The sequence below is a fragment of the Diachasma alloeum genome, unplaced genomic scaffold (assembly GCF_001412515.2).
Source record: "Diachasma alloeum isolate Michigan unplaced genomic scaffold, Dall2.0 Dall_scaffold_00186, whole genome shotgun sequence".
NCBI lineage: Eukaryota > Metazoa > Arthropoda > Insecta > Hymenoptera > Braconidae > Diachasma > Diachasma alloeum.
The window spans coordinates 673,400-692,337 of record NW_021680352.1 but is presented as its reverse complement, the minus strand read 5'-3'; the positions used below and the strand labels follow the sequence as shown (position 1 = coordinate 692,337).

Genomic DNA, 18,938 nt, shown 5'->3' with positions numbered 1-18,938 from the left:
AGATGCATAAAAGAAAATAATTGTAAAATGTGAGAAAAATATTTAAAAAATAATTTTTTGTCCTCATTCATCGCTCGATAGAACAATGAATACAAAACAAAACGAGAGAAGAAAGAAAAAAATTATACAGTTCTGTTTGGTTTTATTAAATGCTCCTTATACAATATACAATTTATCCAACTAATGATACGATGGGAATGCAATGCATTGGGCGATGAACTTTGTACACAAGAATTCCAGTGACACCAAGCCTCAGACGTTGACTTTATCGTTTTTGGATTTTTGGCTGGCAGCTATCTTGTTGGTTGGCAATTTTTCAGATCTAAATCCATCGACGAAATATTGCACAGAATCGACAGTTATTTCAGCACCGTCCTCCATCACTGCGTAAACTCCTCGGGGAATGTCTATGGCAGTCAGAAGTGGCACAGCATCATCCAGGCCGACGAATTCCCGGAGAATATCGGACGTTTCTCCCTGAAATTCAAATTTTCATCGTGAGAAACTCATTTTAATTTTTTTTGCTTTGAAGATTTGCAGACTTTTAATCGAACTGTTGGAAAAAATGTGTAAATGGTAGTTAGCAAGGACATGTTAACATTAATAAATTCTGAAAGCAGAGGGTGATTGTAAATCGTTTGGTAAACAATGGTACACCAATACCATAGGCCATCGATTAAATTCGAATATACGTAATTAATAAATTTTTTAGATATTTTCTTTTTGAGACTCTCCACCAACTACGTCCTCGTCGTGAGTCCTGGGTTACGCCAAGAGTTGGTGAGGATTGAACTCTTCACCAGGAATCTGTTGGTTCCTTTAAGAACTTGGTTACCTCATTGAAAGAAAAGAATTTTAATTCTTCAAAAAATGAAGGTATTGCCATATGAAATTAATTTCATTTATTGTCGTAAGAAGGTACGACGGAGTTGAAGAAGGAATACCTTATATCCATTGAATTTAATTTTAAAAAACCTGATGGATATAATAAGAAAGGACCACAGCAACACTCCACTCAAGAACCCACAACTTATACGTTTTTGCATCAAAGGAGTACATAGTACCTTCGAAGATATTCGAATTCTAATGGTATACCAATCACTACCAAGTCATTATAAAGATGGTTTTGAATACTAGAAGTGAAATAAATGAATTGAAATGAATGAATTTCTCTTCAAAAATTTTTTTTCAGTCCCAACTCACATCAAGAGCGATAAAAAATTGAAGTGTCCCGTCAGGATCATCATAATTCGGATCGTAATCAGGCCTGTCCCTCCTGTAGGCCTCAGCTGCTGGCAGGAGAACACTCTCCCCAAACTGCACCTCACAGTCGTCACCCTCTGCGTCAATTACCAAAATTGAATTCTCTTTTAAAAAAAAACATAATAAACATGACAACCACTCCGTCACTCACCGACAAAAAGAATGATGGCTGGGGCATCATGGAGAGAGGTCGCATACTTCTCAGTGAGGATGTTGACAAGTCTGATCGTCCAGGGAAAATTCTAAAAGAAAAAGTGAAAAAGAATCAGCTCCTGCAGTTCTCCCACCCCGAAAAGCACTTTCAGTAATGACAAGTCATTTACTAGCCCCTCTGGATCCTCCAGCAGCTCAGCCCTCCCCTCCAGAGTGATGATATTGTCCCTGGGATCGAGAATCACGAGGGTGGGTATCGCCTGAACGTCAAGTGCAATCGCCAGTTTCTTCCGTCTCTCCTCTTGATTGAAGGGGATCCGCAGCCACGGCATCGACTCCGTGTGGACATTATACGACTCTTCACTCCTAAAATCAAAAATCTAATATATTTCATCCGCTCGGCAACACTAAGGATATCCACCCAAATTGTAGCATAAATTAATTAATTAATTAAACACACATAAATTTTAGCATAAATTATTCATTACAATTTTGATACTGACGATAATTTTCATATTAGACTAGGGGGCTACGCGCCCTGCTTGCTCCGCTCGCCAACCCCTATATGACCTCCATGATCCTTATTCTGACCTTGTTAATCCTCGTGACCCTTGTGAGCCTTATTTGGAGTCTTAATCTCGAGCACCAAATTTTGATCCTTAATGTGACCTTGTGATCCTTAATCTGACTCTTGTGATCCTCATTTGGATCCTTAATCTGATCCTGATAATCCTCGTGAACCTTATTTTGACCCTGTTGACCCTTGTAGCCCTTATTCTGACCTTCATGACCCTTTTTACCCTTAATTTCGGAGTCTTAATTTCGAGCACCAAATTTTAATCACCAGAAGTCGATTTGGATTTTTACAATATAGAGAGATGTCGAGACCCTTATGGCCCTTAATTTATGACCCCATTTCCCTTATCTGGACCCTTAGTGTGACTTTTGTGATCCTTAATCTAAGTCTTGTGACCTTCATTTGGATCCTTAATCTGACCCTCATAATCGTCGGGAACCTTATTTTGACCCTGGTGATCCTTATTCTGACCCTCGTGGACCTTATTCCGTCCCTTGCAGCCCTTATTCTGACCCTCATGACCCTTTTAACCTCTAATTTCGAAGTCTTAATTTTGAGCACCAAATTTTGATCACCAAAAATCGATTTGGATTTTTACAATATAGAGAGACGTCGAGACCCTTATGGCCCTTAATTTATGACCCCATTTCCCTTATCTGGACCCTTAATGTGACCTTTGTGATCCTTAATCTAAGTCTTGTGACCTTCATTTGGATCCTTAATCTGACCCTCATAATCGTCGGGAACCTTATTTTGACCCTGGTGATCCTTATTCTGACCCTCGTGGACCGTATTCCGTCACTTGCGGCCCTTATTCTGACCCTCGTGACCCTTTTAACCTTTAATTTCGGAGTCTTAATTGTGAGCACCAAATTTTGATCACCAAAAATCGATTTGGATTTTTACAATATAGAGAGACGTCGAGACCCTTATGGCCCTTAATTTATGACCCCCATTTCCCTTATCCGGACCCTTAATGTGACCTTTGTGATCCTTAATCTGACTCTTGTGACCCTCATTTGGATCCTTAATCTGACCCTCATAATCCTCGTGAACCTTATTCTGACCCTCGTGGACCTTATTCTGCCCCTTGTAGCCCTTATTCTGACCCTCATGACCCTTGTGACCTTCAATTTCGAAGTCTAAATTTCGAGTACCAAATATTTATCACAAGAAGTCGATTTGGATTTTCATAAGATAGAGATCCATAAACTTTTTATTTATTTTTTCTAATTTTTTTAGATTTTTTCTAGATATCAGTCTTTTTTTTCAAAATTTTTTGTGGAAGAAAGGTCTCTCTTTTGGATTTCCGCAACATTGTCTTTAATTTTGTAATTCATATTCATTCAGAATCGTTTAAATCCTCCCTAGTTTTCCAGCGAGATTACAAAATATTACAGAACTACAGAAAAGCATTAATACAACTCCCCAAAAAGCTTCCAGCGTCGAGAGTCGAGTTTAGAACGGGGAATGGCTCTTCGCAAAGCTTTATGGAAAATCGATGCAGTATTAAACTCAACTAGGGCTCGTGAATGGAACACTGTAGATATAACTTATTTTATATCCTTTTCTCTCATGCCTGAAACCTCAGCTTATCTAGGGAGTCCCGTGACCCAGCATAATGTATGAACCTGAGGGTGACGAGACAAGTGGTTTATTTAATTTGTATACATCGAGAGAAAACCATTCAATATAACGAAATTAATTTCTTGCGGGCAAATTGTTTGGGGCAAAAGCTCCGTGAAACCGAAATCTCAATTTTTCTTGACTCCAGAAATTATTTTTCTGATATTACATCTTTTTCTAAATAAAGGGATTATCTCTGAGTTTTCTTTTCTCTAATTTTAGTCCGAGTCATGGGAAATTCCAATTTATTCAAGGAGAATCTTCTACTTTTCGTTGGCGCCAGTTCCCCAGAGAATTAAATTTTCCTTCGTAAGTTTTTTTAGTTGAACAGTAATCTCCAGCTCTCCCTGAAGTATCGAGTGCTGTACATCTGAAACTTTCAGCCTCCGGAGCGTTTTTCTCCCGTGTCACATTCCCCCACCACTTTCGGCCATAAAAAAGCTCGCCCCCTCGGTATAATCAGCAATTCGAGCACGGTATTTTCACGGCTACCCTGTACAATTTCACCCTCGTGCCTGAATGTCCCTTGCCGCGGATAACACTGCGCTATTATCTATATGTCTAAATTGTGTGTGTGGGGGTATAAAATGTTGCGAGTCCTCGGATGGAGGGTGAAAATTCATTGGTGAAAATGTATCTTGCTGGGTCTAGCGAGTGCACGGATGAAAAAAATTTCATCGGAAAACTGGGCGAATTCGCTAGAAAATTCTATGGAATTTAATTGTTCTATACAACTGATTCCAATGTTTTTTTTTTTTTTTTTTTTTTTTTTTTTTTTTTTTTTTTTTTTTTTTTTTTTTTTTTTTTTTTTTTTTTTTTTTTTTTTTTTTTTTTTTTTTTTTTTTTTTTTTTTTTTTTTTTTTTTTTTTTTTTTTTTTTTTTTTTTTTTTTTTTTTTTTTTTTTTTTTTTTTTTTTTTTTTTTTTTTTTTTTTTTTTTTTTTTTTTTTTTTTTTTTTTTTTTTTTTTTTTTTTTTTTTTTTTTTTTTTTTTTTTTTTTTTTTTTTTTTTTTTTTTTTTTTTTTTTTTTTTTTTTTTTTTTTTTTTTTTTTTTTTTTTTTTTTTTTTTTTTTTTTTTTTTTTTTTTTTTTTTTTTTTTTTTTTTTTTTTTTTTTTTTTTTTTTTTTTTTTTTTTTTTTTTTTTTTTTTTTTTTTTTTTTTTNCAGCGGGAAGGTTGCTGCTTCACGTGCGCTAGGTTCCGAGTTCAAATCCCGGTCGGGTACACTGAGAAAAAAAATTACTTTTACCGAGTAAATTTACTTGCCGCAAGTAAATGTACTCAATACTTGCATTTGAAGCCATTTTTAAAGTCTTGATCATCATCGCAATATACTCAACCGAGTCGACGCGATGTAAAATAAGAATAAAAAAAAAGAAATATTTTTTGCAGAAATCCCTTGGCTCAAATTTTTCGTTTTTTTATTTCGATTTTTTTAACAAAAAAAATGTATATAATAAAAAATTGCGAAAATTAATGTCGTGAAATTCGTAATTTATACGAATTAAGGGCCTCCTAGCCCAAAAGAATTCAATTCTTAAATAAGTGATCGCAATTACCTGTCGGAACTGACGAAAATCACTTCAAAGTTGTGTCCCCTCTCCCGAATCCGCTGGTAAGTATCCACCAATTGTGGAGTGAAGGCTTTGCAGGGGGGGCACTTGAAAAATGAAAAGAAGGTTCAATATTGAGAGACGAATTACATGAACCTGAAAGTGATATTTCACGTATCTTCGAATCTCCCGATATCGAACTTCTACGTTAAGATGATCATGAAAAAGACTAGGATAACTTGATTCGATTCGTCTCAACTTGTTGCTGAAATCTCTTCTCATTTCTACATCCTCTACCTCATTTAAAAAAAATCTATGTAGCTGTCGGGTTGACTCACAATAGCTCGATTGGATAGAGTAGCGAGTTGGTAATCTGAAGGTTGTGGGTTCAAATCCCGGTGTGGGCATTACATGTATTAAAAATGCTATAGGATTTTCTATAGAAAAATCTACAGAACAATCTGCAAAAGATCAGGTATGAAATTATATGGAAAATCCTATGTACAATTCTATAGAAATCTCTATAGAATATTCTATAGAATAATATGGATGAAATTCTATAGGAAATTCTATAGAAAATCATATGAGGAACTCCACAGGACATTCTTATAGCCTTCATGAGATCCTATAGAATATCATGTGTGAAATTCTATAGCAATCCCTATAAAAAATTCCATCAACAATTCCCAGAGCATTTTTTCATACACCATATCCTCGATTTAATTGACTTTTCTTTCAATCACATATTGAAATGATTTGCTTGCTCATGATCACAAAATCCATTGCTCCTTCAAATACTTGACGGACGTTTAATCCGAATAATTGAACCACCAAATACCCAATGGGCGCTGAAATAAACCCCCTTGACGCAGTGCCGTAGCTCCTCATGTAGCATCGGTTCATTGCTGTCTCGAGCACCACAGGGCATCAGTGGTCCATCCTCGAGGGCTGACTTTGGATGTGAAGCTCTCCACGGAAAGTTCGAGCCACTGGGATCGGCCAGTGCCCTCTCCACACCCCCACGAGTCACCACAGAGCCACTTGTACCTTCCAAGAGGATTAGGGTCGGTACACCGGTTTTGATTCTGTATCTCCTTGTTAATCTTGTCTGTAACATCAATATCGCTGCATTATTTCATGACAATTCTATCGAGCGCGAGGTGAAGAGGAAAAATAAGGGGCATTTGAATAAATCCGTTTATTTAATTTTAATAAATCCATTTATTTAATTCAAATGAAGGAATTCTCTGGTCGTAAGTCACACTTAAGACCTGGATTTTGATAAATAATTTCATGAACATCTCGAGTCGAAAAAAAAATCTAGACGCTGACTTTATCGCGAGGCACGTCACGACCCTGGGGGTTGGATTGCCTCTCCCAATCGTCTTATCTATCCCCTCGCAACGTTTTTTTCCCCCTGAAAAAGGACTCTCCTTTTATTTCTCCTTCTCACGTTAGCTGTGTACATGTAAACGCATGTACAACTTCAACTTCGATTTTCTCGTTGTGTTTCCAAACCCTTGGGGCCACTCAACGGCGGGAAATAACTTCCGTTTCCCTTTGGTTGTTTCCCCAATGCCGTCTCATTTTCTTCTCTCTCGGGCTGAAACGACTGTCGAAAAGTAGTGGACGACGCCATGAAATCCGGCGAGTATAAATTTTTTTTTCTGTTATCATTTCTGCGGGAGATGATAAAAAAAAAGTATGAATGTAGGGGTCTGAGGGACGACCAGAACCTTTGCAACAGTGAAAACTGTTGGGAGATGAAGAAACAGTTGGGCGATGGGTGCAAGATTGAACACCCCGAAGACTCGAATGAATGCAGACACAGCCCCATGATTGCAATCTTTTTTCTCTCGTTCTCCTGAAAATTTTATCCGTCGGTTCTCTGTTTACCGAGGATTGAGACTGGAAGTTGAATTGGAACGAGTTTTGAAATAGCATGAAAGTCAACATGGAAGTGAAATCGTTGGAATTTACCTCGGGCATTCGATTCCGAGATATAAAAAAAAATTGAGACCCTAAACAGTGGCTTCTATCATTCTATTATTGCCACCCGCTTGCCTCAGACCTCCTCATTCCTGGTGCGACTCTCGTGCTCTCCCCCTCGGACGGGCAATGAAACCCATTCCCAATGAATGATAACACAATGCCGGGGGTGCCAGAAATGGCTTGGGGGAACGTGCGGTATAAATTGCGTTCTGCAGACGGATGTTTTCTAGTGGAGTTCCAAGTACGATGATAAAAATGTCGGAATTTTCAGAGTGAATATTATACGGCAGTACGATTGATCGGTATTTCGAGAAGCTTATGTGTGAATAGAATATTTCTGGAGTGAAATAAAATTGGAGTGTAACCCGAGATTCCAGAAATGCTGGGAACACTGCGCCATGAATTTTCAGCCAAAAGGGGATGGAAAAATTTGATAGATGGCTTAAAAAAATTGTTCATTCTATAGAAAGCGGATAAAGTGAGTTGAGAGTGATGCGATGATGAGAAATAATTTTAAGGAGCGTTTGAAATTGCGAGGTGGGCGCGCCGCCATCTTAGAAGTCCCTTGCGACGGAGGAATATCCAAAATGGCGGCGCCCACACCTACCAACCGCTTCATATCTTCAAACATTCCCCCAAATTATTTATTCTCTTCGGTTTTTTTCCTCTCGATGATGGCAGGCGATGGCTTCAGGATAAAAATAGCCGCAGGGTACGAATAAAACCGCTCCCATTACTCAAACATAACGCACATATCTACTTTCTCCCTGAATTGACCTTGAAATTGCCACGAAACTGAGCGGTAGCATCGAGTATACCCCAAGGGCTCTAAATCACGAGAAACGTAAGATCTAACCCAAGAGCGGAGGGACCAGCAGCCTTAGCTGGATTTCATAAATAATCCCTTTCCCGGTGGGCAATATTCCTCAGGGTGTCTGAAAAACACACGGCCTCTGCCACTGCAGAAATTACCAAAGCGGTAGAAAGGAGAATCCATCGCAAACTGGGGTGGATTCTGCGAGTGTGTGAGGTCGAAGACCCCTTCAATAAAGTATGTGACGTGAAATATACCCCAGTTCTAGCGAATTGCTAAATGACGGTAAGAGAGACGAATGTCAGACAAAGAGAATATTGTTGCTTCTCACATTAGACAGGGGAGTTGATGCTCCCTGACTCTGATGCTGACGTAATTACCCTGAGTGGTGGTTTCGCTGGTGGAAGTTGTTTGTTGACACGTGGCGGAATAGATTTTATATATTTCTATGAGTTTATTTTGGGAATATTAGCCAAATGGGAGGACATCTGGTTCCATTGATGACTCCGGAACAGGCAATATATTTATTTCGTCACTTGTGCGTAAAGTGAACATTTGCGCACGCCTAGCCATTTTTAACTTCCCGATGGAGGAAGTTATTGTAATCACCCCTAAAATAAAAAACCTATTTTTGAAAACATGTCGAGGCGTAGGTGATCAAATTTTTCGTTCACGATTACTCCAAAACTAATGATGCGATCGATGCGAATAATGGCGTGATCGAAGTGTCCTCATGTAACTTAGAACGCATCAAATTTTTTAAAATTATTTATACTGCTGTTTGTTTCAACATTTGATGATTAACCTTTCAGTCACCGACGTCGGTGGCCGAGTGTGCTAAATGGAAATCTAGTGTGCGAAAGGTTGTGAGTTCGACTCCCCGTGGAACCGAATTTTTCAACGAAAGGCTCCGGCGAGCGGGAGGTCGCTAATAGAGTAACCGCCTATACCGGCATGGGTTTCCTGTGGTTTCCCATGCTATTCCTATCTCACAAAAAACACCAAAAAGAGTTTTGGTGGAAAAAGACTGTGCCAAGTCCGTATGATTGTTCGTTTACAAAAATTTAAGAAATCAGGAATAAGAAAGCCAAGTCGATATTCGTTCATGTATCACTACAACATACGATGATTGTGAATCACAAGAAAAAAAAAGCGGCAACCACAATTTATCTGGTTCCTACGTTCTATAGGAGTGCGAAGGCGGTAGTGTAGAATCCACAGCCGCATGCATAGGGTTGGGAGTTCCGAAAAGGAGACTCAAAAGGTCTTTAAAAAGAAAACCTGTCGGTCGTAAAATGATACTGCTGAGCATTCGCTCCCGCAAATCGGCTTTTTATTATTGTAGACATTGTGGGTAATTGATAAGCCAAAAGGCAATATCAATCCACAGGGCATATCCCTTCACCCATCTGCCTACTATTCCGTATTGACCCAGGCCTTTATACCAGCCTCCCCTCCATGCCTGCCTGTATTCAAACAATCCTCCCAATCTGCTTCACGGATTGATGGGTACCAGACCACAAGGCAGCAAATATCCGCGATCGCCGAGGAACTCTGCATTCCGCCCGTACCCCGCGCCGGCCCCTCTTTTTGACAGATTCCTCAGAGAGGAGAATGACATGACGCACACGCGATTATCCCTAATCCCTGGAATCGATTTTCCCCCGTTCAATTGTGCATGTGTACAGCCATGAAAGCCCGGGGTGGGGCTATCAACTCGGGGTTAATTTGAACTAGATGGAATATACTAGCATATAATCCTGCCCCCCGAGGGTGAAAGCGATGGATGTGACGTGCAACACCACTGATGCTGCCAAGTATTATTTTTTCTCCAGAAACCGGCGAGTTTTCCGGCAACTTCTGAGTTTAAGGGGATGCCTCGGGCTGTTGTTATATCCCCCAGAGTCAGTTTGGGATTTGGAAGTACGAGTGTTATGAGATGATTGGGTAATCAGATGAGAGCATATTGAGTTGGAAATTGCTTGATTGGACATGAAATGAAATATTCAATGAGAGGAATGTTCCTTGGAACATATGAACAACATTAAAATTGTCATTGACAATTCTTCTAGTCAAACGACTTCCTTCGGAAGTCAGCATTTCCTGGCTGACGAAAGATCAACGATTTCTCTTTATTGAATATATAGAACAAAATCTGTCGATTGTATGTAGAATATTCTATGTTTGTATGTGTGGGGTTTCAGGCCTATGGGCCTGTGTCCCTCACACCCCCACTTGAGGGTTTTAGAGAAATTTACCGTCCACAGAGACATGGGTTGTTCCCTTAGTGACAAAGAGGTCTGAGGCTTGTTTTCGTGAAAAGTCTGTAGAGTCAGTTAGTTACGTCTGAAAGACTGAGGAGTAAGGTCCTCATAATAAAAACTTCTCCTCCTTAAAAACCTGTGTTTATTGATTGAATTACCCTGGCTCTTACCCATAATTACAATACTCTTTTTTTGAAAACCCAGAAAACACACAGTTGAACTCCCCGTCACATCATCGTTATTGACACGTTCCCCCCATCCCACCCCCCAAGAGGGCGTTCGTGTCTGAGGTGCGTCAGCCGTCACCGACAACCTTCCCCTGAGGTAACGATAATTCCAGAAGATTGCAAAGATATTTTATCTCCAATGTTTTTGAGAAGGAAAACGTCAGCTTGATTGATGGTCCTTTGAGATGAAAAAAGTGCTGAAGGTACTTGAGCCAGCCTCGGTGGCGCTACGATTTATTTACCGAGGTCGAGGGTCTCCGGTTGAACATACAAATAATCCAGTGCTCAGAGCTGACATTCATAAAGCGCCTGGTAAAAAAATTCTGGAAAAAGATTTTCATTCGTTTCCAATGTTGTTCTTCCGCATATGCATAAAACCATAAATGCGATGCGGAAAGAGCGAAATACAGACTGCAGGAGAGCAAAGTGGAAGGGACGTAGAAAAGTTGTCGTGACAACGGAAGGCCAACTCGTCTCTCCCGTGTCTGGCCCCTTTATTCCCTTTTCCCTTCTTTTTTTTCCCTGTCGACGCTTTCCCTCGCACGTTTGGCCGCGTTGGGGGGTGATGCTTCGAGCCGCCGAACCCCAACAGCGATGGAGCGAGGGGGTAGACCGTCTGCGAGAATGCTCGCAAGGCACAGAGAGAGAGAGAGCCCCAGGACATTACTGCATCATGCATTTCTCGCGTTTCTCAAAAATGTACTCGAGTCAGGCTGGTTCGTGCTCGATGGGCAACAGCATTACGTATTCAACTAGTTCGTGTCTGCGTGGAGAATTGGAAAATCTTTGGTCTAACAAGTCTGTCATCTCCTTCGTTTGAAGGTCTATTTCTTTTCTTTTTCAAACTTCATTAAGTTTCTCAGACGATCGATGGCTGCGTTATCCGAGCTCCCCTCGATTATTTTCAACGCTCCAGTGATCGTCTCGTCTTCTGCACTTCAACTCCACCTCCTCGCACACAGAAATCTCACTCGAGTTATAATTAACATAATACACGGGTTTTTTCCCCAGGTTTTGTAAATAATTCTCTCTCGAGAACACTCGGTTTTTCGGTTTTCCTTGGGCAACTTCCGTACGCTTTTTTTCCTCTCAAAGAACGCCTTTCTGTTGGAATAGATGAAGAGCAAAAAGGGCTTGAGATGTGTTTTGCCTCAAGGGTGGATTTTTCCCTCATTTTTTTTTTCTACGATGCTCTTTTCTCCTTTTTCACCTCATTCTGTATGCATTTGGTGAATGACAGCTCATCTATCGGAAATGTGGGTCGCCAACCAATTCATCGTGAGTGGAGTGCACTCTGTGTTGAAGGTATTCTACTTGAATATTTTCCGTCTTCAGATTTTGGAGGACATGCCAATAATATTTTGGTTTTTGAGTTGATGGAGAGGACGAAAATCTTTCACTCTAGTGGTGATTGATTGAAGCATTTTATTCATGTCGGAGAATTACAAATTCTTTTCACAATCAGATTGATCAATACACTGTTAACAAAATTTTACTGAAGTTTACAGGCTTTAGTCTTGAAATATGAAACAAGTGACGGTTTCATTGAAATTTCAGGGAATTTTACCATTGAAAATTCGTCGTTTTCGTGGAAAAATCATGGAAATTTTAAATTTTAGTTAAATTATTCCACGAAAATTAATGGAAATTGGGAAAATTCAAGCAAAAATATCCTTGAATTTTTAATTTTTTGAAATTTCAGAGCAATTTCTTATTGAATTATCATGTTTACATTGAAAATTCATGGAAATTTCGAAATCTTCATGGTTCTTCCACTGAAAAATCAGGAATTTCTTTGAAGTTTCATAGCCTTTTTTCCGTTAAATTGAATTCAGTGTCATTTTCTGGAAAATTCTGTTAAATTTTTTTACCAGTGTACCGTAAAATCCTTCGCCTTGTAACTTATTCCTCCAAAAAGACGATCAACGGCAGTTTTTCGCTGTTCGGTTATTAAGTTTTATCATCTCTTGTTGGTCGAAATATGCATTATACGAATAAACTTGGAGAAATGTGAAAAATCGCCGGAGTTAAGTCGTGGGTTTGAACCCACGACCCTTAGGTTTCCAGTCTGAGCCTCTACACGCATGACTACCCACTCGATATGACTAATGATTATTATTTTCAAACACCTAAGACGAAGGCGACCAGAACAGAGGGTGAAACTGCAACAATAAAGTGTCCACCGATGAAAATTCATCCCCTGAAGTTGAAAATAAAGTTGCTTGATGAAGATTTGCCCCGTGTGACTCATGCCTAGTTGCACTAAAGACTCCGCGTAAAGAAGAATGAGTTGATAATGGGTAGGTGCATGTGCACCCCTAGATTTTCCTTTGAAGTGTAATGACAAAGGCTCACTCCCTCAGCAGGAAATCACTCCTTCCAACCACTCACGGATTCAAGCCCTCATTTCATCCTCCTGACATGACAGACTCGATATGGCTCAGAGAGGTCAATAAATCGGATCGAAGCCTGCTACATCGCAATGTCGAAACTACACTGAGAGAAAAAATTAGTCCTGCCAAGGATCGATATTCTCGTCAGAAGATAATATTTTTTCAGAACGAATTTTTCCAGGACAGTCATTTTCAGAGAGTCCAAGTCTATCCTCAAAAATTACAGTGATGTTGAACAATCTGATTATTATGCTACATATGACCTTGACAAAATGTTCTCCGATATCTTCCGGATTTTACAAATTGGCGATTTTCTCAGGTAAAGAAAATTGGAATAATTCCAAATGTTAATAATTATTATTGGAGTTTCTTCGAGGTCATATGCAGAAGAATATTCTTATAGATCACCATAATTCTCACGCTTGGAACTGATTTCGGAGCACCTGGAAATGACTGGCCTGGAGAAATACGTTCCAAAAGAGATATTTTCTTCTACTAAGAGTATGAAAAAGATATCGCCAATAACATTTTCTTGGAAGGAATAAATTTTTTTCTCAGTGTAAATCCTAGTCGTGCAAATCATCCTCAAGATTGTGGCAATCCCCAACTGATTCCTACAGGCACCTCTGAATCTATTCATAAAAAAATGCATCAATACTCCTCCATTTCCCGTCTATTCTTCGTCAATCACTTAACGTCCAATTAAAACTCGTTTGCATCGTTGAATGAGGGGTAGAAGTACGCAGTTGCTTTCTGATCACACCAATTACCCGAGAAATCCCTCATTCAGAGTCTAAATGATAATAAATAATTGTGAGGCAGAATAAGCTCGAGCTTTCTCTGAAATTACATATTCAAGTGAACGACCTGCACAAAGCAAGTTGCTGTCGGGAAAAATGTTCTCTCTGACTCTCACAGAATTCGCCTGTTGTGTGACTTCAAACCATTTTATTCATCCAGACCTCTCTCTTTCAATTGATTCAGAAGATGGTATAAAAAAAGTATTTCATTAGTCATTCAAATAATTTTTTCATTCCGCATAAACCTCCGCCGAGGTCTGCAAGCTTTAATGAAAAAAAAAGTTGAACTACCGATGAAAATCATGACGGGTTGAAATCGTGATGAAATTCAATAATTTTTTTTTTCAATGTAAAGAACAATTCTTGCCCTTTGGGATGAGCCTAAACTGAACTCCATTGATAATTTTGTTTCTGAGTTATGAGGAATTAAAAAAAAAAAGTCTCAAGTGTCCATTTTACCCCCCGTCCCCTACTACTTCTCACCTTCCTCTCGTAATCCCGATTAGGCACAGCTAGCCACGGCAAATCGGCCACATGATTTCGAAAGCTCTCCTCAAAATCCAGAACATCGGCAACATTACTCCAGAGCACCACATGCACTACCTCAAATTTCTTCTTCTTCCCCCCTTCCCCGTGATCCCCATTCACAAAAACACCAGCATTGATATTCTGATACAATCCAAGTAATTGTCTCGTGAAATCATCGCACGTGGCGCCGGGATTGATAAAACTGAAATAAACCCCAATGATGTCGCACATAGGGCCTTTCTCCCCGACAAGTGCACTGTTAACATCAACAAGTTTATCACCATCACCGCAGTGAAACAATTGTTTACCGAAGAGCCTCTGCTGCCAGGGCTGAAGACGATTGTGATCACTGGGGGATGAAATCGATAGGTTTGTGCACGATTTTTTTGGTATTGCACCGGACGGCACGATATTCTCAGTACAAGCCATTGTGTCGGTGATCGGATTTTGAAAATTCTGTTGTAACAATTAATGTTGGCGGTTTGACGCTCTGCGCTCCACTAGCCAGACGCCGGGAGGCAAGCCACGAGACTAGTCGGCGTCTGCTCATGCGGGGGAGAGACTCCCCACTACTCTTTATTGCAGCCGATGTGTTTGTTGGAGGGAGGGATATTGCTGTTTTTGCATTTAAAAATATGGGAAACCTGGCCAGATGTCTTCCTCGGTTTGTAGAGTGAACGAGGTTGGCTGGAAGAATTGAAGGAATTCGAGGTAGACGAGTCGTAAAGGAATTCCATTTCAAGTGGGAGGAGAAATGTAGAATCCCTTGTTTACAAGTTATGAACAACTTTTTAATAAGGGGTATCACCTCTACTTATTAATTGGGTCATAATAAAATGGAATGATGAATTGTGCCATAATAAGCAGTGGTGGAACCTTAATAAGGCATTAATAGTGGTTTCGAGGCGTTCGCGGTCGGGATTAATTGTAATATCATTGGTTTCAGATGGATGTGGCGACGTTTCGGAAACACTGCAGTCGGAATCTTCAGCGCTGTGACAACTCAGGAAAGATCCAACTCGTACAATTGAGCATAAAACGGACCAATCATCGACAATTTTTTCTGTAAAATTGATATTAATGGATTTTTTTTTTTTCTATAAAGGGTAACAATTTATGTTATCTTGTTCCAAATTGACTGCAATTTTTAACCGCACTTTTGCTCATGTTAATATGTGCATATTAACTCCAAATTTTTGCTGCAAATTTGAAGCAAATTTAGGTGATAACTTGATGGGTTATCACCTGCATGTGTCGTTCTTATGACGCCAAACTGACGACAAATTATTTACAATCTTGCGGCAGAAAAAAAATTAAACTTGCTGGTAAATATCAGTGGATCGGAAAGTTTTGCTATCTGGGTCTCTGACTCTATGGTCGCCCCAAAATTCATAAAGAGACGCTCTTCGTCCCATCGTCAGCAACATTGAAGCGCCTACTTACCGTCTCAGCTCTTAGCTGAGTTATCGAGGCATATCTCCGAATTTAAGGGAGATAGCCAGGTTTTCGTAATAACCTTTTCTGTAGAGGAAATTGAGAGCTGTAAAAGAGGTTATAACAAAAATTTCGCTATCTGCCTTAGATTTCGAGATATTCAAAATCGAATCGAACCGTTTTACGGCTTCACTACTGAATTGTCAAAGTTTCTTACGAAACCACTCCAAAAGTTGATTGATCGGAATGTTCATCACATTCAGACCTCTTCAGATTTTGAGAACAAAGCAATCGCTTCTATTTCATTGCGTTAAACAAAATTGGCTTTTCCAAATAATTTCCAATAAAGCCATCTGATAAGCCGGGCCTATCGAAAGGGACACACGTCCGCCGGAAGTTTAATCACCCCCTAATGACCGGGTTCGTGCTGTGCCTCAGCCCTCACTCACCGCTACCGTAAACACACGGTATTTCGTGTACAGACACCCCTCACTCCCAGGAGATATGCTTCCTACACCGGTAGTACGTTCACGTTTGCGAGATAGAATACTCTATCCGATTAAACTCAAGTTTCGAGCCATTTGCGTCGCGGGTACAACTATCTTCACTAATTACGGAGATTTGCATTTTATGAGAACATCGGAGAACTATTCCTGAATTTTTTTCGTCGATGAAAACATTAAATGAGTGATGAAAAAATTGAAAATATGAGAGCGATGATGAATAATTCAATTGAACTATTTCAGTCGACTCCTGACGTCTTCTAAATTCAATCCCCTTGCTTCATATAATATTCCCAAGTTGTAGTGTTTCTATTCAGTCAACATTTGGGGTGAAATCTACTGTCCCAGGGGGATATCATCATCGATCAACCCTCTGGAATATTCGTACCACCAGTGCATCCAGTGCCGCCATCTGCCCTGGGGTTGTCGAAACGGCGAGGACTGGATAATTCTGTGGTGACATCCAAGAAACTCAATGTTTTATTTACCGGGAAATTGTTGTTATTAATTTGGTGCATTATTGCTGGGATATCGTTAATAACTGCGTGAGGTGTTCTGAAGAAGGTAAGAGTTCTTAGAATTTGTCGCTACAATGAACCCATTCCATTGTTTCTCATTTTTCGCGAGAGAGATTCTTCGATTGTTTGCATCATATTTCTCCCATCAGCATGACAACTGTTAATGATTGGTAATCCGCTCATTTCCCGTTTTTAGGTCGCGAAAATTCTGTCAGAATTCTGCATATAATTATTTCGTTAACTGGATTTGCACAATTGTATTTAAGCTTCATACTCAAACCACAGATGGCGTTATCAACCTCTCTTGGACGTTTCGAAAACGAAAAAAAAATTTATTCAAATGAAAATTTGTTATCCCAGTCGGTACAACGGATTTCTTAAAAAAATATTGGTACAGATCCCTTCATTGTCGACGCCGGTACAGTCACTTCGTTTCGGAAATCAACGAAAATTGAGAATTTTGAAATTAACTCAAGAAGATAATTTAATATGAATAGTGAAAAATTGATTTGCGCGCGCAGAAAATTAGGCGGTGACATTAATAAGTGATATTGTTGAAACAGTTTTCACCATCCGACCGTGTGGCCTAATGGATAAGGCGTCGGACTTCGGATCCGAAGATTGCAGGTTCGAGTCCTGTCACGGTCGACTCAATATTTTTTTTGTTTTCATTTTAAATTTTCCTCTCCCTCGTGCGCTCTGAAATTTCGAATCATCTGCCCTAAGCTGAATTCCTAGATTTTAGGAGTTAATTTCGTCCGAGTTGAACGACCGCTGGGGAGTGCAGTGGAGAGCATTCTCAACACTCTCGCCGCGAGATTATTTCTGTATTCCTCCGTTTTTATAAATAGAAACATAGCCTATGCCGTTTGTGTGAACGACATGAGGTCTGGGTGAAGGTCACTCGCCATGAGGTTTATCCTCAAATCAGAGATATAACGATTCCGAGACAATGTGTCTCCGTATGAAAGGCTCTATTCTATTGTCCTCAGAATGTCTCCATCGCCGGAGAATTATTCAGGGAAACAGGTGGCAAAAAATTCCAAGAAACACAACAGCCCCTCTATAATTTTCAGAATGCACTACCCGGCATTGTCTAGGGAGCCCCTTATGTAAGCCCGTTTCACGTGTATATGCATGATTTCGCACGCATATTTACCCCCGTTGTCTTCCAAACTCCGTGCTCCCTAGTATTGTCCAGCGAGCGTCGGAGTCGATAATGCAGCTAGCAACAGGGCTTTAATTTATTCGATATGTCGAACATATGGCCCTTCCCTTGTTCTCCATACTGTCCACATACGCTACAACAGAAATATACTCCGATACACTTTGAACTTGGACGTTGAATAAATGAAACGTACGTTTTCCCCCTCAAACGCTGGCGCCACACGCATCAATTATTAAATTCAGAAAGCTCTCCCTCGGACATACGCAATGGATGTCAGGTTGACGGTATCAAGGGGGGAAAAAATTCACGTTCGTATATTTTAGTGGTAAAAAATGGTCGTAAAAATCGAAACAATGGCCTATAGCTATCTATTATTAGCGGTTGTGTTTTCGATATGGCTTTCAAATCGACAACGAAATCGGTATGAAGTACTCCGTAGATTGATTCATCATGAATAATGCGGGGAGTTATCGATTTTTAGTTTGATTTTTACTGTTGTTGAATTTTTTTTGATGATGTTGAATTATTTTCATGAATCGGATTGGGATCAGAGGTTATGCATGTCCATTTTGAATCAAACCAACTAGTCAATCGTGAATAATACAAGAAATCATGGATTTTTATCCCGGCTCTTACTGTTATTCTTTTTATCGTCCATACAGAGTCATTTTCACGAAAATCCAAATAAAAAAAAATTTCCTTCGAGCCGGATTTGAACCAGCGACCTATGGATGTCCACTATGAATCAAACCAACTACAGTCCACCGCTCTACCAACTGAGCTATCGAAGGAGACGTGAGGAACCGAAAAAAAGCGTCCAAAAGCGAGCCACAAAAAATGAAAAAATCATCTCCCCACATTTTCACGGCAAAAAAATTGTTGCCCATCCCCGTAACACCAGGTAGTGAAACTGTCAGGACTGCTGAACGAGAAGAGGACATTGTCCTCAGATTCCCTCCCACTCCTACGTACCAAGACTCCATTGACACAGAATGCCGGACAATAGGCGCGTCCATGCGTTCTCACAATAGCTGATTCAGTCCCATCGACAACTGATTATCTCTTAAAATTCTCCCACGAACATTTTCACCATCCATTGATTCCAATAATCCCCCCCACCGGGGGGGGG

At 39.9% G+C, this 18,938-nt stretch overlaps 2 protein-coding genes and 2 non-coding genes across 4 annotated transcripts in view; 2 read left to right on the top strand and 2 right to left on the bottom strand.

Moving 5' to 3' along the window:
* Positions 1–125: 125 nt before the first annotated feature.
* LOC107048230 (nucleoredoxin) lies at positions 126–14,671 on the bottom strand. Its single transcript, XM_015271308.2, has 7 exons — positions 14,142–14,671; positions 6,007–6,276; positions 5,175–5,275; positions 1,587–1,782; positions 1,415–1,505; positions 1,204–1,340; positions 126–477 (listed from the first exon to the last, which is right to left on the bottom strand). Exons 1-7 carry the CDS (start codon positions 14,613–14,615, stop codon positions 253–255), a joined length of 1,494 nt encoding a protein of 497 aa, XP_015126794.1. The 5' UTR covers positions 14,616–14,671; the 3' UTR covers positions 126–252.
* A 1,938-nt stretch (positions 14,672–16,609) lies between these two features.
* Positions 16,610–18,938, top strand: part of LOC107048326 (ATP-binding cassette sub-family A member 5) — a 24,582-nt gene continuing 22,253 nt past the window's right edge. The window contains exon 1 of the mRNA XM_015271463.1: positions 16,610–16,687. The gene's annotated coding sequence lies outside the window, so the exon portion shown is untranslated. The remainder of the gene's footprint in view (positions 16,688–18,938) is intronic.
* Positions 17,217–17,289, top strand: Trnar-ucg. Its single transcript has one exon. It is a non-coding gene; the product is annotated as a tRNA-Arg (tRNA).
* On the bottom strand, positions 18,507–18,600 carry Trnay-gua. Its single transcript has 2 exons — positions 18,564–18,600; positions 18,507–18,542 (listed from the first exon to the last, which is right to left on the bottom strand). It is a non-coding gene; the product is annotated as a tRNA-Tyr (tRNA).

What these genes read in the sequence shown, in the direction of transcription:
- LOC107048230 (XM_015271308.2), bottom strand. Translation starts at nt 14,615, where the DNA reads ATGGCTTGTACTGAGAATATCGTGCCGTCCGGTGCAATACCAAAAAAA. An exon ending in ATCGGGATTACGAGAGGAAG is followed by an intron (nt 6,277 to 14,141) that starts GTGAGAAGTAGT and finishes TTGATGTTACAG; the next exon opens with ACAAGATTAACAAGGAGATA. An exon ending in ATTTTCGTCAGTTCCGACAG is followed by an intron (nt 1,783 to 5,174) that starts GTAATTGCGATC and finishes TTTTGATTTTAG; the next exon opens with GAGTGAAGAGTCGTATAATG.